The following is a 26,032-nucleotide window of genomic DNA, read 5'->3' as shown; positions in this document are numbered from 1 at the left end:
AAAACATAGGCCTAGATGCTATCTCAAACACAATGTATTGTTAGCTGTACAATCGGCAGCAGCAATAAACCTGTTGTTAAACTAAAAAATAAAGAAGTTATGTTTCACTCCTTTTCAAACCACCGTCCGTCAGCAAATAACGCCACCCACTAACAGTGAAAATGTCAATAATCATCATATTCAAATATGTGTGGTTCATTCACGCGTGCCCAAGATGCGTCTACAATCATGTGATCATGACTGTCAGCTGACACGGAAGTCACACGTTTATTCATTGAACAGCTCTCGCTTGGAATACATTATTCCTCCTCCTGCAATCTCCGCATGAAAGTAGTTTTATGAATATTTGTCAGTTGCTTGAAGGCTGTTGCGTGTGAATCTAACATGAATCCTCGCGTGGCCGCGCTTATCATTTCGCTCTTCGGCGCGCTCTGCACCGGCGCCGCGCAACACTTGGACACAGGTAGAGAATACAAAAGTAATTTCTGCATTGAATAACTGATAACTTTAATGAGTAAAACACAATGTAATGTAACTGTGATGCAATAGAGGGGCTGTCAGACGCGTCCGTGCACCTTCAGCAAGAGTCCAACAGCACCAACAGCACCAACTCGTCTGATCTGACTTATGGATTCATATCCTGCGCCGTGGCCGCCGTCTTTTTCGGGAGCAACTTCGTACCAGTGAAAAAGATAGATACGGGTGATGGTTAGTCAAGCTTTTCTTATTTTTTGACACTATATTGTGTGTTTTGTCTTCCTGTTGATGCGTTTGCTCAGTGATTCTCAACGGACTTTTCTTCATGTCACTGTAAATATTTATGGTCACGTTACTAAATGTCAACAGAAATTACTTTCAAGTAATGTTTCGACAACATTTAAATTAAAAGTCTATTTCCTTTTACTCACCCTCAGTATCAAACCTTTCAAAAGTTTGTTTGTTCTGTGGAGCACAAAAAAAAGATCATCATTCACTTTCATTGTGTGGCAAAAGTGATGCAATGAAAGTGAATGGTAACTGAGGCTGTCATTCCCTAACAATCTATTTTTGTGTTCGATGGAAAGTCATACAGGTTTAACACAACATAAGGGTGAATCAATAATGACAGAACTGTCTATTTTTTTCCCATCGAAATGTTAAGATTTGCTAAGTATGGTAATAATGTTAAGATTTGCTAAGTATGGTAATAATGCTAAGTAACTGAAGGACTTGTGCCAAATTCAGTAGAGTTTTCAGTGTTGATTCTAGGGACTCTGGGAGTCCTAGGCAAAACATTTTGTAATAGAGTAATTTGTTTTATAAGAATGCCTCATATTTCATATATATGGATAGATTTAAGCGGTTCACCTGTAGTGTATAAATGGATAGATTTAAGCGGTTCACCTGTAGTGTTTCCACAAGATCCCAACAGTTGAGAACACATCAAACTAATTAATATGGTTCCCATTTAAAAAAAAGAAAATGGAACCAATTATTATAAAAAAGTATGGGAAATTTGGCAGCTAAAAATATTACTGGGTCTCGATGTCCCTATAGAGGACATATAATGCTTTTGTTGTTGTTGTTGTTGTTGAAATAAATATAAAAAAATATAGGCTATACTGCTTTGAGAACACACTGAAGAGAGAAAGCGTGCTCAATAATATTTCATTTATTTTCTGTTCACCCTAATGTGCAGGTATGTTTTTCCAGTGGATTTTATGTGCTGCTATATGGACAGTCTCCCTAGTGGTGAACATCATTCTGAACAGTCCAAAATTTTGGCCTCTTGTTATGGTGGGAGGAGCCATCTGGGCTACTGGTAACATCTAATTATTTAATATGCCTGTATAATTTAGCATTTGATCATTACTGCTTGAGATATAGATTGTGTGATTACATGCACCAACAAGTTTTACCGTCATATTTAAAAAACGTTCTCATTTATGTTTTTCAGTGATGATTCAGTTGTGTCACATGTTTGTATCAATGTTTACGTGTGTTTTCTATAGGTAATGTAACTGTAGTTCCTATCGTAAAGACTATTGGTCTTGGTCTTGGTCTTCTTATATGGGCTTCATTTAATTTGCTCTTGGGTTGGGCCAGCTCACGGTAAGCAAAATCTGCTTTCAGAATCCAAATAAGGAACTTTATTAATATTCTTCTTTATCCTACACTGACTCTTGCTGCTGATTTTAGGTTTGGCTGGTTTGGTATTGGTGCTGAGACTGTTTCCAAACCAGTACTGAACTCCTGTGGAGCAGGTCTTTGTTTAATTAGGTAAATGTGATGCATACATATTATTTATTTCGTTTTTGTTTGCAACAAAATGTGGTTACTTTTAAGTCTTATTATTTTTTTTAAATGTCTGTTCTCTTTATTTCCTCCCCTTTTTTAATCCTTTAAATTTTGTATGTTTACAGTGCCATTGTTTTTTTCTTCGTGAAGACAGATGTTCAAAGGTCATCAACATCTGAAGAAACCCCTTTACTAATAGACCATGTACGTTGACATACATTGAAAATTATGACATTTTTACGGCGCCCCTAAGGGAACATGGTGGTGGACAAAAATATGAGATGGAAGGAAAACGTTTGCGTTTCCCAGAGAAACCTTGCATTTGCCTGTAATCTGTTTTTTTCCGAGCGAATGCAAAGTTTCTCGGGAGAACGCTAACTTTTTGCAAATCAACACAAGGTGTCTCAGGGAAAAAGAACCCAAGAGCATTTTAATTACTTTTTACGTTCGCTAGTAAAACCGTTATTTGTTCTCGGAGTAATAGAAAAGCATTAAAAAAAAATACCCCCCCCTCCCTCCTTCCCATTTAATATATTTTCCATCACCATGTTGTCCCTTTAAAGGCTTCATACATTTTTAAATATTGCATTTTTAAATGATTCAGTTAAATGATTTCATCAATTTAATCTGAAGGCTGTGAACTCAGAAACTGTGGTGTCAACAGATGATTCCTGGGTGGATGCATTAAAACCAGTCACCAAACGTATTGTGTATGTACACAACATCACACTTCTATCTTACATATTGGATTAATAATTGAATTCACATTATATAGCATCAGCATCTAGATGTACAGAATCAAAAATTCAAAAAAAAGTAAATGTACTTTTTGGACTAATAGTATCAACTGCAATAAAATAAAATAAAAAATTTAGAGTATCTGCATGCTTATACTGCATCTAATAAGAATAATGCATTCTTAAACGATTTGTATAAAAAGAGCTTTGAATGTTATGTCTTTCAGTGGAACAAGTCTTGCTGTCGTCGCTGGAGTACTGTACGGGTCATCATTTGTTCCAGTTCTATACATTAAAAATCATGCAGATGATCCAAATAGCCTATACAGTGGGGCAAGCCAGTTTGGTAAATCCAGATTACCTCATGTTATGCATTGGCTCAATTCTTAAATATGAACTATAATGCATTTCGTTTGTGTAGATCTGGATTACGTCTTTGCACAATATAGTGGGATTTTCCTCGCTAGTACAGTGTATTTCCTCCTGTACTGTGCCATCAAAAAAAACAAACCACAAGTTTTTCCAAAAGCAGTCCTGCCAGGTAAACGCCATCACTTCAGTTTCATTTTCACTTCGTTTGAATTGTTTATCATCTTTCTTCCGCATACCTCTGCTGTTTTTTTCCGTGTAGGATTCCTTTCTGGCATCATGTGGGGTGTTGCCACGTGCTGCTGGTTCCTGGCCAACCACTATCTTAGTGCTGTAGTGAGCTTCCCTATTATCACCACAGTGAGTGACAGATCTCAAAAGGATCTTTTTGTACTTTTTACATTTGTATTTTAATGTTAACGTTGATATTTAATTCTCCATTTCAGGTTCCTGGACTGATTGCTGCTCTTTGGGGTGTTGTAGTGTTTAAAGAAGTGAAGGTAAATACTTTGTGTGTTTGGTGTATGAGTTCTGCTCCTGCGGTCTATTGCTTTTATATTGAATTGAACTCCCCATCTCTTCCTCTCTTTCCCTCAGGGTTGGCGAAATTACATTGTCCTCATCGTTGCTTTCTGTCTTGTTCTATCTGGGGCATTATTGACTGCGTTTTCAAGGGTTTAAACCTTTTAAGACAAGAGCGAGAAATGTACAAAACAAAGTCTTCGGTGGAGCGTTTTAACATAATATATTTTTTATTTTAAAATCACTGCTGTTTTAAATATTTTGAATACTGCAAATGAGAGATTTATTATGCGGTTTATACAGGTTACGCAGCTATAACAACCTCAACAAAATCAAGAAGAAATATAGTTTATATTAGGGAGGGATATGGTCCTAAAATACTTGAAATGTTATAGCAATATTAGCACAGATGTTATGTTAATGTTATTGGGAAGTTACACAATTATATCTCACTATATTTTACTTCTGTTTGAATTAACACTCTTTTTAAGTCATGTTTACACTATAATGGACCTCATTTCATTGTATGTTTGCACATGTAATGGTTGCTTTTTATTATATTGATGGATCTGACTGCACAGGATAAAAGCAGGAATTATATAGCATAAAGACAATAGACAACGAAGCCTATTTTAAAACGCATTTTAAACAGGTTGACTATTTTTATGACAATTAAGCCAATTTTCCACGTCCTTATTTTTAATTTGTTTACATTCGCAATGAGATTACATTAACATAGAGGGGGAAAATGTAATTAATATCACCATGTTAAAATCTTCATGGTCTAAAAAGTAGGCTTTGTTTTCTTTTATATAATTTCTAAGTAACTTAAATTAAAAAGAAAATCATTTCCTTTTGAGTTTATGAAAGAATGTGAAATTTTAGCATGTCATTTACAGGTTTTTACCCATTTAATGATTAATTGATTGCTGATTTGTTTTAATGTTGCCAAAATGTGTCAAAGGCCTTAGTTTTTTTTTTGTACATATTTTTTTTACTTTACTAAAAGGGAAATAAATATTAAAATACAAAGTTACTGGATTTGTGGGTAGCTGAAAAATATATATATTTTTTAAGTCTCCTTATATTGATCTAGTATGTTATAAAGGGAGAAAGAAATCTGCAATATTCCAGGGAGGCACAGTGCTGGACTGCCATGCCAGGAAATACAGGAAGACCGAAGAAAATTTAAATTTTCACTTGACAAAACATGTTTATTTTAAACTGTAAAAAAGGTGTTTTAATAAAATAAGAACAATGTGGAGAAAAAAAACTTTTAGCCCAATTAATTCTCTCCAACTAAAGCCCTTTCTTGTCAATATAGTTCCTCTACACGACACCTGTACTTAAAATTAACTTGTCATTAAATTAATTCTTAAGTATGCTTATGACTAAATGTTAAAGACTCTTGAGTGCTTTAAAATGACCACCTACTGGCAGACCTACAAGCCCCTCATGAGAGATAAGAGGCAGTAACGTCCTTTAGTAGCTCTTGAAACGTGTTTTCACATCACACATCTCTAACAGAGTCTACAACATGGCTTTATTGTCCAATTTTCTGGGTGGAGAGAGGAAGTGGTCCCTGGAACACAGTCTGAAAAGGGTTCTGGATCTACATGCATCAGTTTGGTTTCATGGGAGCGGGTAGGTTTGCTGAAGCCTGCTCCAGGAAGGCCAGTGGACCTTGTGGCAGTTCCGTGGGCTTCTTGTGCTGGACGTTGATGTCCTCCAACACCTGCTGCCAGTGATGGATCTTAGCGAGGTGTTTCTGAATCAGCATCTCCTTCCTCTGGAGTTCATTCTTCAGTTCCGATGCATCCTGAAAGACCAAACAGCACATACAGTTCAACTACAGTATACAGTGTTTCAAATGTCACAGTGGAACTGTAAAAAGTTATAAGGTGGTATTGGTTTAATGTACGGTTGGATTTTTATCAATGCTGCAGAAAAAGAAAAAATAGAATTTTACCTCTTTTTCCACCTGTTCTGGTTTCTGTACAGACAGCTGTAGTCTCTTCTGAAGGAAGAAGCATTCAGTCTGTCTGGCCACATCCAGAAACTTCTGTATACACTGATCAACCCCTGAAATACACAACAGGCTAAATCAGTATGGCAAGAAGTTATAGGTAAAACCATTGATTTTTCATGCACTGGTCAAGATTTTGGGCTATTCTGCTTTCATAACATGCCTTCTTTCAGATAAGCAGATAGAAAACATCCAAATTACACTATTTGCATCTAGATTTTCTCATTGAGCCAGAAATCTCCACTTCAATGTGTTTATTTGAAATAATATTTCAGAAAACTTGCAATACAAAACAGTCTTAATGTACTATGATTAATCAACTGGGAAAGTATGGTGGTGATATCAGTAATAATTTTTCCCTGTTCATCTGTGGTGTTGTGTCTTAAAAAATTATGGTATATATATAAATGGTAATCCTTCAGAAATAAATATTTATTAAAATTCCATGGAATTGCCATCTGATATCATAGCATAGTGGTTACAGTCATTTTTATAAGGAACAACAGAAGAATACAAAACATTTTTACCAGTCCGAATTTCTTCCTGGTCGGTTCCATTCACATAGTCTTGACTGACAAGAGATGCAAAACACGCCTGGGAGAAATAAAACATTAAAGAACATTTTTAAAGCAAAAATATAAATTAATAACAGCATCGATCATATTACTAGACTGACAGTTATAATGACTCCACTGACAATAATGACACCGATTCGATCTACAATTAAGCAAACAATTAATTTCTACTAAATGCATTCAACTTGTGATTATATATTACATATAAAACAAGAATATAGTCATATTAAATATATTTAAAAAATTCAATGCGTACATAATCAGTTTACAAATGATCTACAAACAGTCACTCTTAGTATATTTGCATCGAAACTTTCACTGGCATGTTAGCAGCAGCAGTTTTCTTGATCTCACCTCGAAAGAAGCTTCCAGCTCATCTACTAAGGTGTTATTTGTCCCTCTATTACCGGGAGGGCCTGTGAGAAGCCCTGGCTGACCTGGACCGCCTGGACCTGTAGGTGGATGAGATCCAGACGGCTGCTGACCAGTGAACATTCCGCCCATGGACGACGCCATTTTTCCACTAACAACACAAGTAACGTTACTCTTCTTCGCGTTCGTCTCAGTTTCTTGAAAGTGTAATGTGTCGCCACCTATTGCACAGGGCGTGCAATGCAAGTCATACATGCCATGTTTCATAAGCGTTGCTTGAAAACAAACCAATTAAAAAATGCCACTGAATTTGATGATATTGTTGTGGTTGTTGTTGTTGTTTTGGATGCAAACATAGTAATTTAGAGTTTCTTAAAACTCAGAACTACAAATACTTCTCAGGACTTTTTTTGTCTGTACATATTTGTACACTAAAAATACTATTCGTTAATGTAAATCTTCTCTTGCAATATTTATAGAATAGTTTTTCAGTAGGCCTATATATTAGCCCATATTCACAAACTACTGTGATTGGTCTATCCTGGCCAGCAGAAAGGAAACGCGTGTTGTTTCACGTGGGCTGTGAAGTAGGCTAATTAACACCTAAATAGTCTACTGGAAACTTTCAGAGCCATTAAAATGAAGAAAAACAACAACAACAACAACAACAACAACAACAATGTGATGCGTTTTAAAATAGGAAAAATATTACTTAGACTCGTATCTGTCCAAATAGGGACGATTTGGACCGCGAAGCTCAGTCTATATTTCAGGTAGTCTCGTCATCTGTTGTTTAGACTACTTTTGTTGGCGAAATGAATTATGTGGGCTATACAATGTCAAATGAACCATACAGTGTGAAGATGTGATATAACTGAATTTAGGGTAGCCTACATAAAATTCTAGATATAAAGTTCACTTAAAGGGAAATTTCACCCAAAAATGAAATTCAGTCATCATTTACTCCCTTATGTTGTTACAGACAAACCTGTATGAATATTTTTTTTTTCTGCTGAACACAAAAGAAGATATTTTGAAGAATGTCGGTAATAAAACAGTTAACAATGGCCATTGACTTCCATAGCAGCCTATTTGTTTCTTCTATGGAAGTCAACGGGTGCCGTCAATTGTCTGGTTACCAACATTCTTCAAAATATCTTTTTTTGTGTTCAGCAGAAGAAAGAAATTCATACAGGTTTGGAACAACTTGAGGGTTAGTAAATGATGACATAATTTTTATTTTTGGATGAACTATCCCTTTACCAAGACCATTTTATCAGAAAAAAATATTTTCCATCACAATCACGTGTTCATTGTGGTGGAAATGTTTGGAAAAAAACAACAAAAAAATGTAGGTAATATTTATATCATGCAATGGCATGGGTTTTTTTTTAAGGTTGAAGGGGTCAAACAATACAGAAATATATGTAACAAAATAAATAAAGTTTTAATGAACATGTTTCATCCCCAAAATCCCCAAATCAACACCTGGGACATAAAGGGAGGCTACCCAGAGATTAATTTTGTTTCTTTTATTGTACCCATTGCATCCTGAAAACCAAACTTTGTAGATTTCAGCTTCATGCCATTGCACATTGTTCATTACACACACACGGATGAATAACAGCTCACAGTTCGCCCATTCTGACCTTCCCACTGACTCGGGCCTTTTAAAGAATTCGAGAAAAAGAACCATGCAGATAAAAAGTGACAGCTCGCACAAACAGGTCAGAGAGAAAGTTCACTGACATTTAAAAGAGCTTGATCTCCAGAGCTGCTGCTAATGTTATTGGCAGAAAAATCTATAGAAATTCTGTCTAGTTGTCATTAAGTGTAAGAAGAGTGTTTCAAAACCTCTTCAGTGCCCTGTGCGTTCATTTTTTGGACAACATAGTTTTACCAACTTTTTATGTCTGTTTCATGTTTAATGAAAATAAATAAATTAAATGGCAGAATTTTAATTTTTTTTAAGTTGACCCTGACATAGTAATAGTCGAGTAGTAATTGGTTTAATATGCCTGAAGAAATTTATTTTGGAAGAAAATCGAACCTTTTAAAAGGAGTATTTATCTATTCTATATCTAATTCAGTTATTTCGCTTACATTTGCTTATGTGGGGTTAAGTGGACTGTGTGAAATTTTTGTTATAAGAGGACTGTGTTAAATATAAAACAGTTAAATTACTTGTATGAAAGTAAATAATGCTTCCAAACTGAATTGTATCCATTGACATGAACTCAGTTTCTCTCTACTTTACTCCACCAGGTGGCGCTGCTCTATACACGAAAGTACGAGAAATTTCACATCACGCATACAGTGGAAGGGTTCCAGGGTATTTCAACTGATTCCACAGCATTTGTCAGGGTAGGTAAATTTTTAAAAGAACTTAAAAAACTTAGAATTTAAAGTATTGGCTACCAAAAGATATTGACCATTTCCACTGTTATCACCCAGGAAATAAAAGATACAGATCATTAAACACAGTTGACATGGTGAAGACATGCCTCAATAGCCTGGCATGCACTGTGAATATTATTGACTTTTCAGCAAGATGTTCAAAAGCAATTAATAGAAACACAAAACAATTCATGAAGCAACAAAAATGTAGCCTAAAAGTTATATAAAGGTATATACATTTAAAATTAAAATGCATGTCACAACTTGCCCTGACCTGACATTTATGAAAATATATATATATATTTTTCCTGAGAGCACAATTTAACCTTTCGGTTAAAATCTATCATCATAATATAGTTGACTCTTGCCTGAGTATATGCCAGTATGATTTATTGTGTTCACTTGTTTACCTAGCAGCTATCACAAAAATATGAAATGTTAGTGTGGAGGACAGAATTCACAATAATAATAATAATTTACCTGAAATTTAAGAGGGTTTTGAACTATTTTTTATACACACATGTGTAATTGGACTTTTTCCTCTAAAAACTAGCCCCGGCTTCCCGTGTACTTTCCCTATATCTAACTGTTAAAAATAAAGGTTCCAAAAGGGAGTTTTCGCCATGATGCCATTTGTTTATTCAACTGTCAATCCTGTTTTTGCTCTGTGTACCTGTGGTACTATTGTCTGTGTTCATTTATTCTAAATGTATTAACTGTCTATTACGTGTCCCTGTTTATCCTGAAGTAACTGTTTCTTTTTTATCCATTGCCATGCAATGTAGGCCTATACTAAAAATGACATTGAGGTTGACTTTGACTTTTTACATTTTAATAATCTGAAGAACCTTTTTTCACCCCTTTGGTCATCCTTCATATTAGATGTATTTAACCCTTTAGAACCTGAAGCTAAAATAGGTGTTTTTCACATAATTTGATTTTTTTTTTACTGTAAAATTCTAAAACAATGTGCTATCTTCATGTGCAAGGTGTCATCTTTTTCAGAAAAAGATAACCTTTCAACAAATTACAGTTATTGAACATTATTGTGTGTGGTGAGTTTGTAAATAGAATTTAAATAGACAAAAACGAGAATAAATTAGCTGATTTTAGAAAAAAAACAAAAACAAATCATGAACGAAAGAAACTAACACTTTAAAGTTGAAAAATTAACTATAATACATATATACAAGTCTTTTTTGTAACATTGGGTTGCACAGTTTTCATTTAGGACACTTTTTTCATACACACACACATACAAATGCACGCATTCAGGCACGCACACATACACACACATGCACACACTACATGCTTAGATACGTGAAAGAGTAACGGCCATCCGCCTACCAAGTTTCATTAAAAATCATCCCAATCCCCTCTTCTGCTGTCTAACACTTCTTTCGCCATGTATTTGTTTGTTTCTTTTATTATTTTATGCAATCCAAAACACTCTAACCTATGTACTTACATAATAACTGACAGTTAGAATAGCTACATATTGTGTTAAGGCTGTATTGCAGAACACTTTTGCTGCAGGTATTTTTTTTAAATACAAGTCCAATGTATGTACACAATAAGTGCATTGTATTAAATGGTTCATTTAAAAGTTAGTACGTAGTAATTAAAGACACTTAATATCAGGGTTGGGGACTCAAGTCGCATGGCTTGGACTTGACTTGGACTCGAGTTCCAAATGTGATGACATGCGCCTCGATTTGATATAATCAAAGAGGACTTGAGACTCAACTTAGACTCTGACAACAATGGCTCAAGACTTGACTTGAACTTGAGCCCTGTGACTGGGAAAGTCTTTATGGCCTACCTTCATGTACTGTCTTCAGGATATTAAATACTGGATGGCAAATAATCTCGTCACTTTGCTTTCAAAAGTTATTCATGCATTGTCATGTCTGGACTATTGTAATTCTTTGTATCTTGGTCTTCCCCAATCTTCATTGGCACCTTTGCAGATGGTTCAGAACGCAACGGCTAGTGCAAAAACACGTGATCACTCCAATTTTAGCTTCTCTTCACTGGCTTTCTGTATTTTTTAGAATTCAGTTTAAAATTTTGCTGGTTGTTTTTAAAGCTCTTATGGTCAAGCCCCATCTTACATTTCTGATCTCATTTATTTGAATTCAGATCCTAAGTCAAAGCTCCTCAGGTCTGCCAATAAAGCTCTCCTACATGTCTCTCCTACATGTCCCACAGTCATGTCTTAAATCGAAAGGTGACAGAGCCTTTGCAGCGGCTGCTCCACGGTTATGGAATAAGTTGCCACCTGACATTAAGAGTGCTCCTTCTATTAATGTTTTTAAATCTAGACTTAAGACACATCTTTACTCTAGCCTTTTCTGATTATTAACCTATAAATGATCAACTTTTATTTAGATTGTAGGCCTATTTTATAATTGTTTTTGTACAGCACTTTGGTCAATGTAAGCTGTAACTAGCCTAAATAAAATGTACTTGCTTACAAAAAAACCAAACATCAGTTTTGATCACTATAGGCTGGTCTCTGTCACTTGGGAGTTGACTCGAGATTTGAATGCAAAGACTCAAGACTTACTTGTGACTTGCAAAACAATGACTTTGTCCCATCTCTGCATGTTGACCGAACCTTTTTGTGCAATGGAAAGGTTCCATTAAAGGTTCTTCTTCACCAATAATGCCAATAAAGAACCTTTATTTTAAGGAGTGCAAAGAGCCCCAAATGACAAAGCTTTAATAAAGTCCTGCGAATAGTTTCTCAGAATAAACGAACTGGAGACATGTTTTCAACAGCACATGAATGCATCACGTTGGCATGCTGTGAATCGGTTGCGTTTGGTGCTTTCGGACAGCCATGGACCCCCGCGCTCGTGCAGAGGCACAGTGGAGCCAGCTGTCAGTTCAGTGTCAGTGATGCACACACACACAAACACACACACACACACGCGCGTTCACTCATTCAGACTGATGGAGACGCGCGCGTGCCTTTATGGAAAGCGCTTCAGGTAAGACTCTCGAACGCGCTTAATTGGCGACACGCCGGATATATCCACTCGATCGTGAGCATCTCTGCTTTTTCCGTTTACGAAAATGTCATATTATTTAAGAGCATCCAGTCACGCAATGCGGTTCATTCTCACGTTGTATTGTTTGATGTTATTCTGTCTGTTAAGATGCGATTCACTATAACACGTTTTGGTGGGGGGAACGCATTGAAATGCAGGATAGGCTAAATAGATTTAGCTAATTTTTACAATGTGTTATTCAATAAACTTTGAACACCAAAATACTAAGCGCAGCTGGTGGTCAAAGAAAGGATCATTAGGCTGAGGACAGAAGTACCTGCAGGACTTTGACCTGTTTACAATACACTCAATGAAAGCACTTAGCTCAGGAGTTTGAAGCAATAACGCGCAATAATTTATCTTAATGCTCTCATTGAAAGTGTGGGAACGAAAGGACAGCGAGGAGATGCCTCGCACACCTAGCCTAAATGTTTTCCTTGGATGGGTTTATCTTTCTCTTTAGGACTTAATGGCACATTTCAGATTGTTAAGAGGAGGCATTAAGGTAATGTGTTGGCGAGCTCAAATCAAATTGTATCTTGTCAAGATTGTTTTTCAACACGAGATATATTTTATTGTAATTGCTTTCATACTCTGTGAATTTGTCTTTTATGGTGCTCTATAAATTCCTGGTGCTGTCTAAAAATATCAAAGTTCATTTTGTGTCATCATTCAAGCCGAAGGATGTGTGGTGCTGTGTGTTATGAAAGACAGATATGTTTTTGTCAGATTTTAAAACTGTTTTGTTGAACTTTAAAACTATATTTTGGGGAATTGATTTTTGTGCTTCTGAGATATTGGTTTTTTCTCTCTCTCTCTCTCTCTCCTGATAAATTTGGATGGTTAGAGGACTATTTAGTTGCAACTGGCTCATAGCTTATACTTACATGATGTGGGATCCAGTTTTGCTTCTAAAATGCTGGCATCAGATATAATTTAAAACAGCCTTTTTTCCACCCTCTCTAGCTCTCCTTCCCAATCTTATTTCTCGCATCTTCTGTCAGTTGATATGTCACTGTGCTCTTCAACCCTTCTCCTTCTTCACCTGCTTGTCTTTTTGTACTGTCTCTCTCCCTCACTTGGTTCCCATGGCTCCCGATGGCTCTATTTGGAGTAAATTTTATGTCATTTTTTGTCATTAGACCTCAAATTGTGATGGAAGTAGTCCTGGATAGAAACTGTTTACATGCAATCTGGATTACGTAATCCGATTCCAAAAATTAAGCACTATTGAAAGATTTTTAAAATATCACAATCAGACTACATTACACCTTTTTGTTCATTACATGATTACATGTTATTCTCACAATGGCAGTGGATTATTAATAATTCATTGATTATCCATACTACTCTCTTTTAAATTTTCCTTTCTAAAAAAGCCTAATAATTATGTTCAGAAGGTCTTCGGGTTTGTGGAATTGCACACACAGACCAGCCAGTCATGTGCCTGTCACTGAAAACTGAGACCCACACAGCATTTCATCACTGGACTAAAATAAGTGTTTTCTCAACATTGAAACATTGCATATCTAATCAACTCCTGACGAACATGAATTATTATTGAAATGATCACCCAGTGAGTCATTTAACCATTGTTGCTATCTTTAGAAGGCTTTTGTCTTTCAAACATTAAAATGCACAAATTTATATTTCATATTTGCTGGGATTCCCCAACTTTTTTGTCAGCTGAGTCTCTTTGACCTAATATACTTGAAGTGCCCCCTGAGATTTTGAGTTAATAGGTCAATAATAAAGTCAGTATAAATAATAATAAATAATAAAATTAAGTTCACGGTTCTCTGTCCATTATTGGTCATATATGACATGTAGATAGACAATTAAAATATATATTAATCCTTTTTAGTAGGTGTTTTATTTTGATTGTTTTTATTATTATTATTTATTTATATTAATTAATTACTTTTCATTTAACTCACAAACCACCTGCAGTTCCATCACGAATCCCACCCTGGTGTAATGTAATATTTCATGCACTTGTTGTGGATAACCAAGTATAGAATATATTTTTGTTCTTGGTATTGTATATCATTACAAGATTATCCTATTCAAATCAATGTAATAAATTAGTAAGGTCAAAAGTAATCAAAAAGTAGTTAGATCATTTTACCTTATATGTGAAATGTAATGGAATACGTTACTAACTGCAATTTTTTTCATGTAGTTTGGAATCAGTTACCGACTACAATTTGCAAGTACACTGTAAACAAATGTGGCTGCGATTAGTTATAACAACTTAAAATTTGTTGAGATAACTTAAATATCCAACTTAACTAAAGTTAACTAAACTTAATATTTTAAGTCAAGCATGAACACATACTTTTTAAAGTTGAAACAATGTTGGATTTTAAGTTGTGATAAATAATCGCAGCAATTTTTTTTACAGTGTAATTTACCCAGCACAGAATGGGAGCATTTCATGTTTTCAGAAACTTGTTTAGGCTCCTCAAAGTCTCGATTTGAATGCCATTTATATCAGCTTCTTTATGCGCACATTCTCAGTTTCTTCAATGAGTTTCTTCAATGGGCTCTAGAAAGACCACAGTCGGTGACCTAATCACATTGTCATGGCAATGGCATTAAAAGCTTCTGCTGATGAATGAATTAATTTCATAGTTTATTGACTCCTTAAAAAAACTGGTCAGTACTGACCATACAGTCTAATTTTATATTGTTTGGGCTGCCAGTAATCACAAGTTTCTAAGACACAACAGTGCTATAATGTATCTTAAAGTCCCCTGTAGTCAATAACTGTATCCCTAAAACTCACCTTTGATCACCAAAATGACATATTTAAAGTTTTTTCCTTGAAAAAAAATCCTTCATGCCTTAAAATAGCTTGAATGTAACTCTACACCCTTGCTTCATTTAGTATACAGTTCTATGAAAATGCAAATTAGCCCCGTTTCCACTCACTCACTCCAGCTCAGAGATCCACTCATTGACGTGATTGGTTACAATGTAGTTTGGGACTCAGACCACATTTTTTAGACTGTCTTTGTTTCACTGCAGTTTTAAGGAGAAAATACTCAGCAATGGTGTTGACTTATGAATTTGCACATGGTTTGTCTTAAAGCATATTAAAAACATCACATAGACTAGACATATAAACAACATTAAAAGCTTGATTTTCACCACAGGGGGACTTTAAAGGAATAGTTAACATTAACACAACAATGACAGTTCTGTCTCACTCTCCTGGTCTTACAAAGCCTGTATGACTTTCTTTGTCTGAGGAACACAAAAGAAGATATTTTGAAGAATCTTCACACAACTTTTTTTATATTTAGCCGCAGATCATAGTGTCAATGACTGTAACAATTAACTTTATTGTTATGGCCAATGAACATATGACCAAGGAAATGGCAAATATTACACACTGTTTAATTTTCCCATACAACCTCAGTAAAAATAATAGAATAATAGTATAATAGAAAACGTTTATGTTTGGTTTATTTTATTGTTATGGACAACATATAGAAAATGCTGTGACTATTGAATGTATAGTGAAGCCTCATGAATAACAGTCTAAAAGAATAACAGTCTCATATCTCATTCAAATTTAACTTTAATAATTTAACAGACTGTTTTATTCAAAGTGACTTACAAAAGAAAAAAAAGAGCTCTAAAAAGAACAAGCTGTTTGAAGCCATATGCTATTTTTGCATGAGGAAAAGATCAAAATGGAAGTAATTATTCAGTGATTTTCACTTCTCCATAACTTGAGCTGAGAGTTGATCATTGAAACTTGATCTCGAACCTGATCAGTCTGATTTGTGAACAAATTGTTCAGTTTGATTTCGAAACTGGATCAACTGAGTGAAATGACCCAAAGCTGTCCACTAAGCTTACGATTCAATTTCATATTTGAAATCGATCTGACAACAACTGTCTCATATATTTTGTTTCTTAACTAAAATCATGTTAAAAAAAAAGACGACGCGATGACTTTATCACTTGGCGATTGGCTCTTATAGACATTTGGAAATATATATGAATTGAATACTTATGGTGCAAGGTGAATCTTTATCGTTTTTATTTTTTGTGTCTCACAGAAAAAATAATAGCATGCAGGTTTGGAACAACTTCAGGGTGAGTAAATAGTGACCGCATTATTATTTTTGGGTCCTGTGGACTAACCTCTGGGTGGACTACTGGCCTACTTAGGACAGTTGGGAATTATCTTTGTGACCATCAACAATATAAGAAACAGAGGACTCTACACTCAAAAAATATATAAGCCTAAATTTAAGATTTCTGTACACTGTAAAAAATTATATGATCAATAAGGCATGAAAACACCCTTGTTTTCTACTGTCACAAACGTGTAACCAATCCCACCAACGCGTACAGCGGGGCTTTTCCACATTGAACACAAGAACACCTTTAAGAAGGGACAATAAAAATGGGGTACATATAGCAATATAATGGCTGAATTATGTATATGATGTATATAACGATGTTATGAAGAAGTATATGCCTTTCTCCACTGACGTTCTAAGTTGTTCAAAGCGTTTGTAAGGACGCTGGTTTATAGAAGGCAGCTGTCTGACTCATTAGGGTAACATTAGCAACACATTAATAGCTGTTTGATAACATAGCCAAGACAAAGATAATCATATCAATAACTGTTATGTGTCCGACGTTATAAAGAACGATACATAAAACGCATTACCATTCTGTCGGCCTACTTTATGACATGTAGATGATCCTGTATAATTTGCTCTTCCTCTTCGTCTTCTGAATCAGTTTATGATTCAAACATATGGCTGAATTAAACCAATATTTCTACTTGCCATTGTGCAGTTGACCAAGTAGATCAGGTAGTCTGAGCTGGTGTGATTAATAAGAGGCAGGGACTAATTTCCATATTCATGGATCCGCATATACTAAATGAAGCAAGGGTGTAGAGTTACATTCTTTAAACAATTTTCTACTTTTTTTTAAGTTATAGAACATTCCACTTTTTCAAGTCAATTTAATGCAACTAAAGGTATAAAGACTTATACAGCCAAGTTGATTGTACTTAAAGATGAAAGCAGCAGTTTTTTACAGTGTATTTGAATTGCACATTTTCCAGTTTTAATATAAACAATCCAATAAACTTAATGTTATGCATGTCATTTTCATAAACAGGTAAGATTTCAACACTCAAAGAAATCATGGCATAGTCTATTATTAATATGCATCCGTTTGGTTTTGTAATAATAATATTAATAATATATTCATCAAATAATAATATTTTCAGAATGCATTTATTCAAATTGTTTAGAATCAACATAAATCTGTCAATTGTGAAAACAATGAATTTTAGTCAAAAAGTTTGAACGGTTTAAGTATGGCTGTGGAACAAACAATATTCAGTTAGTTAAAATGTATGGGATTTAAACAAATTGGTTAATTGGTGATACATATATAAACCTGGTTATTGTAAAAAATTAAATAATGTATGCATTTCAAATACCTAAATTGAAATTTTAGGCTGAAATATTTAGCGAAGGAAAGATGTTAAAGAGAATTGAGACAGATCCTAAAATTGGGCACTGGACCATGTTACATCAAAGTCACAATGTAACGGAAGTAGCAACAGATCTTTTCTTGGAAAAGAAATGAAACAAATTATTTTTGTGGAGGCAGATCTGAATGCAAGCAGTAGATTGTATGAAAGAACAGAGTTTATGAGAAAGTAATGATTGGAGAAGTCTAGCATACGTCATCTGAGAGAAGTTTGTCATTTCTCCGTATAATATCGACATTTTGATAAAAAATTACAAGGACATATAAATAAATGAAACGTATGCATGGATGAATCGTTCACAAGAGGATAGATAACTCACATTTAGAAAACAGATGGGATGAATTTCCATTGTATGTCGACTTAGTGCAACTTGTCTGGTAGGTTTTATGGTTTTTAACAGATTATTTCAAAAGATAAACAGACCTGTCAGATTGTCATTCAGTGAATGCTCTATTCTATTGAAGCAAACATAACCCAGATATGCTTTATGCATGCATCAAATATCCGAGATACCCAAACAGCCAAGTGTCTTTCAACTTTCACAAAACATCTAAAGACATCTCTTCCGTGAGCACTCGACTCAAACCTGCAAATGCAAGTTTCACCACTTCTCGCTTTTATCTCAGTTCTAGTGTCTAGTTCTCAGAACAATCTTGAAACGGATTGCAGCACTTTTCATGTTACCACGTCCTTAGTGTGAAGTTGCACTGAATAAAAGAGTCTGTTAAATGATTAAATATAAATGTCAGTGCGATAAGAGACTATTATTCACACAGTTTATGTATTAATGAGGCTCCGCTGGAACATTAAACAATAGGGTGTAATATTTGTCATAGCATTTGCCATATGTTGTCCATGACAGTAAAATATTCTTATGATAATTGTTAACCTTTGCAAATTCTAATGCAGTATTTAATTCAACGTCACTGGAATACATTTTTACTACTCTGCACACCTAATTAGTTTTTCAATTTACAGGCATGCAAAGACAAATGAATGACTCCTTCTCCATCTTGACATTTAAGTGCTTACAAATGCTTGCATATTCCCTTTGTAACCCACTCTACTCTTAAGGTCACTTTGTAGAAAAGTACTGTCAAGGGAATACTCTGCACAGAGCATGTGAATGGCCTGCCATTTAGCTTCAGTCTATTGGGATTATCCTCCGTCCACGGATAGGAGACTATTGTACTGTAAGCGAATTGGCCTGCTATGAATAAGAAAGGTTAGTCAGAAATTCACGGCTGGGCTTCCTGTAATGTTTCTGTTGTTCGGATACATATTCAATTTATTAACAATAACTGAACATGCTGATATTAGAGCGTTGAAATTGGCTGCTGATAGAGGCAGAAGAAGAGGGAGCTAAAGATGAAAGAACCAGAGACCTAAAAACAGGAGGCTTTGTCACCTCTGTTACCTTGACAACCTGCTTCAGACTCTGATATATAGACCAATGCGAGTCATTCATAGAGTTTATGTCTGGACTTTGTCTGTGCTTATGTCTGGAAGTATGTAAAATTAATAATAATTATGACATCTTTATGATGTCTACGTGCGTTCATATTGTATATTAAAGAAGAAAATACAAATATGTGGGTCAGATTGCAGATGGCTTAATCAACACACTAAATAATGTCTTAACGAATATGTAAACACGCAGAAAGGATTTAGGGGGTAGAATATATCATTAGCTTACTATGAAAACAATAGAAGCAAATGGAAAATGCTTAGACTGTGTGTGTGTGTGTGTGTGTGTGTGTGTGTGTGTGTGTGTGTGTGTGTGTGTGTGCACACTTGTCTTTAGGCAGTGCGCCAAAATCAAATTGCTTTATTCACATTATTAGCTGTAGCTCAGCAAGGAGTATTTGATGGCTTAATTTTAAATATACAAATAAAATGAATCAAATGCCAAAATCTTAATTAACTTTTCAATTCCATGCACACCAACACAGGCTTAATTATAGCTTTTAGAAATGGGAAGCATTATTATTATATTTTAATATTAATACATCGCCTGAGAAATGCTTTTGGATGATTCATAATTATTGCCCACTTAAATGTGCATTAGAGCCCTTTCCCTTTAAAAGTGTAATATAATTCTTAGAAATGAGGTCAATAACAAAGGTGATCCAAGAAGATTAAAATAACTCTTTATTAAATAAAACTGAAGAGAAAATGTATTGATTTTCATAACCGGATTGGTCTGTAATCAAACATGACAGTAGAGACGTCTTGTCTTTTGTAAGTATTGATTTAGATGTTTTTTTTATGTCCCCACAGTATGTTGTCAGAATTACGAAAACATGGTCCTGGGAAGGTTGTTACCTGGAGGGAACGAGTCTAAGATCACCTGATTTAAACCAACACCAAATAACTGCAGAGGAGGCGGAACAATGCCAGACTCCGCCCTGTCTCCACCAATTCCACCACTCTCTGCTCTGAACTGTTCCTTGGGCCTATCCAATTGCTCTTTCACTAACCTCTCTGCAATTTCATATGGCGATGATGAGTGTTACGGCAGCCACTCTTTGTTTGTTATCATGGCTATTGCCTACAGTGCTGTGGTACTGTTGGGTGTTGTGGGCAACCTGGCTCTCATCCTCGTCATTGCACGGCAACGGGAACTTCACAACGTCACAAACGTCTTAATCGCAAACCTCTCCGTTTCGGACCTGCTGATGTCCCTAGTGTGTCTGCCGTTTACCTTCATCTACACCTTCATGGACCACTGGGTGTTTGGAGCGGTCATGTGTAAACTCAACAGCCTGGTCCAGTGCTGCTCCGTCTCGGTGTCCATCTTCTCCTTGGTTCTGATTGCCATTGAGAGGCACCAACTCATCCTGCACCCTCGCGGATGGAGGCCCAGCCTGAACCATGCCTGTCTGGGCATCAGCCTCACCTGGGCCCTGGCCGTCCTCACTGCCACACCATTTCTGTTGTTTTCCAGGGTGACAGATGCCCCGCTGAAGCAGCTGCCCTCAGTGTTTCAGGAGCAGTACAGGGGAAAGGTGGTGTGTGTGGAAGAGTGGCCCTCCAGAGAAATCAAGCTCACCTACACCACTGGCATGCTGGTGCTGCAGTACATCACTCCTCTCACCTTCATCTTCATCTGTTACCTGAAGGTAAGAACAGAATGATGAGTAAGAAGAGGTCATACATTTGATTGTGTGTACGTGTGTGTTTTTTTTATTGTTGACATACAGTAAGAGTATAAATCTTCATATACGAAATAGCATAGTCTAGATTAGTGGTTCTCAACCATAGACTGTAAAAAAAGATGGACGATGCCCCTTCGCTCTCTTCCATTGGTGAGAAGTGAAGCCGCCAGTGTCCCGATATGGTGCTGACATCTTAGGACCTGAGTCTGCGCAGTAGCGATCTCGGAACCAGACCTGCGCAGTAGTGAGCAGGAAGTAAAGCCGCAAAATCAAGGCCCCGCCCTCACTCTCGCAGAATCAATCGCAAGTACACGCTCCTGCACTTTTTTAAAATTAATTATAGAAATTTAGATATTAAATTTAAAGCTCCAATCTCCTCAGTCCTCCGAAGATCCCGAAAAAAAGTCTGTTGGTGCTTCAGTGACTACTTCGCTCAGAGAACCTGTCAATCACAGCTGTCAATCATGACGTCACACCACCGCATCAAATAACTAACTAAAAACAAACTTATTTTAAAAACAAACACTTGAACCTACATCAGCGTGATTAAAAACTACAGTAAATGACAGAAACCATCTTTGGAAAAAAGATATTTGAAGTGTAATTTAATTGTTTAGTTGGTCTCACGTGCCGTTAAATAACATGGGGAGGCAGGGTTTACGACCTATACTAGGACCACTTTGAGAGACTTTGGCCTCACTTTTCAGGGCTTGTGCGGCACGCTTGTTCTCAACTGGTTGGCCATAATGGGACCCCATGGTCATTACCTGGCTGCGACCCATTTTTTTTTTTTTGACTTAATTCCTAAAATAAAAATAAATAAAAATAATATAAATACTGCTCCTAATGAATAAAATGAACGTCGTACCTGCATGCAAATCCTTCCCAGCTAACACACAAAGTACCAGTTATGAAATGTATTGGTACTTTTTGGTAATTTCATGACTTACTAATTTGACAACATAAATAACTGACATTGCATGCTCATAATTTCTTTTGCACTTTATTTATAATTAAGTGATACGCGCTATGAACACAGTATAATGGCTGACATGACAGGAAAGTTAGGGTTTTTTTTAGGTGAGAGACTTTTTATTTCATATTTAAGTTACGAAAATAACGTTAGAATAATGACACTGACATCTGACCCCTGATACTGAATCAGGACTACCCGTTTTTCTCAGGCACTCTTTACTTAAACTGCATCTGACCAACCTGATCTCACGTCTATTCATATGAGTGAATTTGTAAGATTGTTGTTAAATCGTTCATATTTTACAAGTTGCCCAATTTGTATGATTGTACGAATGACCTAACTCTGACCCCACTCCTAAACCTACCCGTCACTGGGGTTTAGACAAATCGTACGAATTCGTACGAATTTGTACGAATTAGCCGCCTAGTAAAATCCGTACAAATTGGTCGTCACAATAAAAGTCTCACATCAGAAACACATAGAATCCACGTTTCTTTGACTGCACACTTTGACGCGACCCACTCAAAACGGTCTTGCGACCCACTTTTGAGAAACACTGGTCTAGATAATATAGACTTATATATAATGAATTTAAAAGGATGCATTCAATTGATCAAAAGTGACAATAAAGACTTTTACATTGTTATAAAAAATAAAAGCTGTTTTTTAAATTTCTATTGCCTTTTTTCCCCCCCATCACATATTTACCATGGAAATGTTACTTTAAAACCTTTTAGCAGGCTCAAATTTTGTAATATCAATTTAAAATTTGGAACACATCTTGGTTATGTTAGATATATGGATTTGATTTTCTAGCAATTTTTATTGTCCAAATCATTTTGTAAATGATATATTTTGTATAAAATCAAAAAAGTTTAGTTGTTTTTGCTTTACGTTAAATGTAAACTTCTATAACTTTTTACACTTAAATTTTTTTAAGTACTTTCACTTCTGCAATAGTCTGCTGAGTGTCATCTTTAAAAAGAGACCAACCTTATGTCTGTATTCCTAATTAAGTTGAACTATTTATTCAAGTTCACATCTAACACTTAGCAGGTAAAATGGATATTCCTCTTATGTTGTTGCAAACCTGTATGCATTTCTTTCTTCTACGGAACACAAAATAAAATATTTTGAAGAATATTGGTAACCAAAGAAATTTGAAATATTTGAGTTAAACAGAGAATATTTCAGATGTAATGAAATTTTAGAAACATTGTCACTATCAGGTTGTTACAAACTCATTTGCTATTAAAAAATCTTTACAGAACATAATAGTATATTTTCCATACAGTGATTTTAATACAAGTTTATATTGACCTTGTGCTGAAGTAATTATTCACTGATCGAATTCACTATTTGGATATGCCACACATAACTTAATCTTGGCCGTCAGTAGCATTAGACCCCATTAGTCCTTGAGTGTTGTAAAACCTTAGACATGTCTCTTAACCAGTGATGTAAAACCTTAGACGTCATCATAGGCAAAATATTTTATTTGAGAGCTGCTTCCGAGATCAAGATTATCAGTGAATAATTTACAGACATTTCGGCCTGTTTCTCACAAAAAGCTATCAGAAGACTTAGACTAGAAGATATAGTGCATGAATCATGTAGACCAATTTTAAAGTGCCTTTTTTGTCTCTTTCGGAGCTTAAATTCTGTGGTCACTATGAAAGGTTGTTTTATGGAAAAGATCGATGTTACATTTCTTTAAACACTTTGTCTTCCTCTAAAATAAATATACAGGGTTAGAATGTCAAAACATAATGTAACACTAAATAATAATTTTATGGGTGCTGCAGGAATGTTTAATTCTCTGTCAGGACTCTCTGTGGGCTGTGGAGAGCCCAATTTATTCTATATTCCCATATTAGTCTGAACAGAACAGAACAAATCCCTCCTACAACATCCTGACTGGTGTATCACAGCCTAGTACACAGCTCTTGTGGAAAAACTAGGATATTCATGCAGATGTACTGTACATGTTGCTCTTTTCTTGTTATTGGGGAGTTCAGCTTTCGTCTGACCAGTGAGGTTAGGGGTCAGTGAGATGTCACAGAGAGCTTTGCAGTATGACATTTATTCAGGCTTATCTAAGTACTTATTTGTAAATGTTAAGCTGGCATACTTCATAGATTTAAATGTAATAGTCGTTATCCATTAGAAGAGGTATAAGAGGCAATAAAGGTAAGGTGATAAACTAAGTATCACCTTAGATAAATTAAATTAAATAACTGGCTTTTATATTGATATTATAATAAAGTTGACGCCGTTTTTTTTCTACTATTACAATAATGTTAGATTTATAAACCTTTAAAATAAAAAAGATTCGTTATTCTTACTGTTAGAAACAAGAGTTGTCAATACAATAAAATAAGCATGATTCATTTTATGATTTCAAAAAGCAGAATGAAACAATTTCAAGTGTGTTAAATGTTTTAAATAATTTAGTGTTAAGGATATTTAATGTATATCTTAAATTAATTTTGACAGTCCTAAAATACATTCTGAAAAACATTTTTACATAACACTCCGTTTTTATTTCCCTTACTCCCAGGCATCCCTTTGCACAGTCAATTTCGGCCATGGTAAATGATGTGTTATACATTCCAGTAACAAGAAACTTTATAAAGCCTTGAGCAAAAAGAGCAAATAAGTCAGTCAGTGTTTGACCTATAGTGACTGGTAATGCGAACGACTGACTCGATGTCATTGAAACACAGAGTTGAGGACGGTCTTAAAAGTCAACTAGAAATTCCAAAGAGAAATGTGGTTGTCTTAAATTTAATCAATATTTAATCAAAATTAAATATCTTTCTCACTGATGTCACTTAAGTACATTTAAGCAAATTCACGTTCGGTCTGACTATTCTGTAATCCCACCTCTTTTCATCATTCACTCAAATCCCAAATGAATAAAATTAACAATGTTTAACTCTGAAATACTCCTCATTACCAGTGTTGGGGGTAACACATTACAAGTAACGCGAATCAGATTACTTTTTTTCAGGTAAAACGTAAAGTAATGCATTACTTTTAAATTTACAACAAAATATCTGAGTTACTTTTTCAAATAAGTAATGCAAGTTACTTTGTTTTCCCATTTATTGACGGAAACCTCTCCTGTCCCCATGTTGAGAGAAATCTGTAGTGAGGTGCAGAGGTGTTGTGTGTCCTGTGTAAACATGATGGTTATTGTTTTTCTAGACTAAATGTGAACATTCCCAGCAAGTAATTGCAGTCATTTCACCGTCTAGGTTAACTAGACCCAATATAGTCCGGCTATGAGTAACCCACTTCTAGCCAAAATAACCCTGAATTTGGATACATGTCGTATTTGCCCGAAATAACTTGCATGATATTCCATCATCTATGCAAAGTCAACAGTTATTACAAGGTGTTTGGTTTCATTTCTTTGACATGTTCATGTTCTAAATGACTAGTCTATTCTTGGGCGATGGTTAGACATCTATTACATTTTCACTGACAGCCCACATTTTGCCTTGTTTTAGACGTCAGGGCTGTGTTTGGAGGGGTCTTTTAAAATGCAAAATTGCTTGCTGGGTTTACTCATCTCACTTGCGCAAAAACAGATTCACTATTTCTCAAAATGAATAAAAACAGTGAAATGCAAACTGTTAAATATGCTAAATAATACAAATATACTTTATGTATTTAATCTCACTTTATTAACAGTGTCTTTCCTGCTGACTTTCGATGATCCAATTCAACCTTACCAATAAGCAAAAATGACTTTAGATAAACATCACATTTGCATTTTTTTACTACTGTGAGTGAGAGTTCAAGAGTGTTGAACTTTCTTCTCCTTTGTCATTTCACTTTTGATGTGAGAGGGCCTTTACATTTGGCAAAAATATATATATATATTTTTTATATAAATTAAAAACAAACAAGAAAGCCCAGCCCAGGTGCATTACTTTCCATAAAAAGTAATACGATTTGTTATTTTACAATTAGTTACTTTTTTAGGAAGCAACACAATACAGTAATGCATTACTTTTAAAACT

The 26,032-nt window shown here is 35.3% G+C and overlaps 3 protein-coding genes across 7 annotated transcripts in view; 2 read left to right on the top strand and 1 right to left on the bottom strand.

The window, feature by feature from the left end:
- The first annotated feature begins 224 nt into the window (after positions 1–224).
- tmem144a (transmembrane protein 144a) lies at positions 225–4,946 on the top strand. 2 transcript variants are annotated; one of them, XM_082163597.1, is made up of 12 exons: positions 226–463; positions 550–708; positions 1,679–1,801; positions 1,992–2,091; positions 2,179–2,259; positions 2,403–2,481; positions 2,911–2,987; positions 3,242–3,360; positions 3,436–3,555; positions 3,646–3,743; positions 3,830–3,883; positions 3,981–4,946. In XM_082163597.1, the coding sequence occupies exons 1-12, from the start codon at positions 385–387 to the stop codon at positions 4,062–4,064; spliced, it is 1,173 nt and encodes a 390-aa protein (XP_082019723.1). In that variant the 5' UTR covers positions 226–384; the 3' UTR covers positions 4,065–4,946. The 2 variants fall into 2 exon arrangements, with proteins under 2 accessions (XP_082019722.1, XP_082019723.1); XM_082163596.1 differs by having other exon boundaries at positions 225–463; positions 3,436–3,743.
- Positions 4,947–5,098: 152 nt separating this feature from the next.
- med28 (mediator complex subunit 28) lies at positions 5,099–7,050 on the bottom strand. The gene is made up of 4 exons (XM_082163598.1): positions 6,861–7,050; positions 6,459–6,525; positions 5,875–5,987; positions 5,099–5,724 (listed from the first exon to the last, which is right to left on the bottom strand). Exons 1-4 carry the CDS (start codon positions 7,020–7,022, stop codon positions 5,527–5,529), a joined length of 540 nt encoding a protein of 179 aa, XP_082019724.1. The 5' UTR covers positions 7,023–7,050; the 3' UTR covers positions 5,099–5,526.
- Positions 7,051–7,619: 569 nt separating this feature from the next.
- The window catches only part of npy1r (neuropeptide Y receptor Y1), a 31,171-nt gene continuing 12,758 nt past the window's right edge, over positions 7,620–26,032 (top strand). Inside the window, exons 1-3 of one of the 4 annotated variants that reach the window (XM_082164688.1) lie at positions 7,620–7,651; positions 9,144–9,242; positions 20,148–20,989. In XM_082164688.1, coding sequence (XP_082020814.1) covers positions 20,261–20,989 — 729 coding nt within the window. In that variant the 5' untranslated portion in view covers positions 7,620–7,651; positions 9,144–9,242; positions 20,148–20,260. The other 3 variants (XM_082164686.1, XM_082164687.1, XM_082164689.1) reach the window with 3 other exon arrangements.

This window comes from Leuciscus leuciscus (assembly GCF_965113295.1).
Source record: "Leuciscus leuciscus genome assembly, chromosome: 3".
NCBI lineage: Eukaryota > Metazoa > Chordata > Actinopteri > Cypriniformes > Leuciscidae > Leuciscus > Leuciscus leuciscus.
Note: the sequence above shows the minus strand (reverse complement) of the source record. Positions and strands in the feature narration are given on the sequence as shown.

Excerpts from the sequence above, each read along its gene's own strand:
- tmem144a (XM_082163596.1), top strand. The coding sequence starts at position 385 with ATGAATCCTCGCGTGGCCGCGCTTATCATTTCGCTCTTCGGCGCGCTC. Across the intron at positions 1,802-1,991 it reads AGGAGCCATCTGGGCTACTG|GTAATGTAACTGTAGTTCCT; the intron begins GTAACATCTAAT and ends TGTTTTCTATAG. Across the intron at positions 3,361-3,435 it reads CAGTGGGGCAAGCCAGTTTG|ATCTGGATTACGTCTTTGCA; the intron begins GTAAATCCAGAT and ends TCGTTTGTGTAG.
- med28 (XM_082163598.1), bottom strand. The coding sequence starts at position 7,022 with ATGGCGTCGTCCATGGGCGGAATGTTCACTGGTCAGCAGCCGTCTGGA. Across the intron at positions 5,988-6,458 it reads CCAGGAAGAAATTCGGACTG|GGGTTGATCAGTGTATACAG; the intron begins GTAAAAATGTTT and ends TGTGTATTTCAG. Across the intron at positions 5,725-5,874 it reads CAGAACAGGTGGAAAAAGAG|GATGCATCGGAACTGAAGAA; the intron begins GTAAAATTCTAT and ends TTGGTCTTTCAG.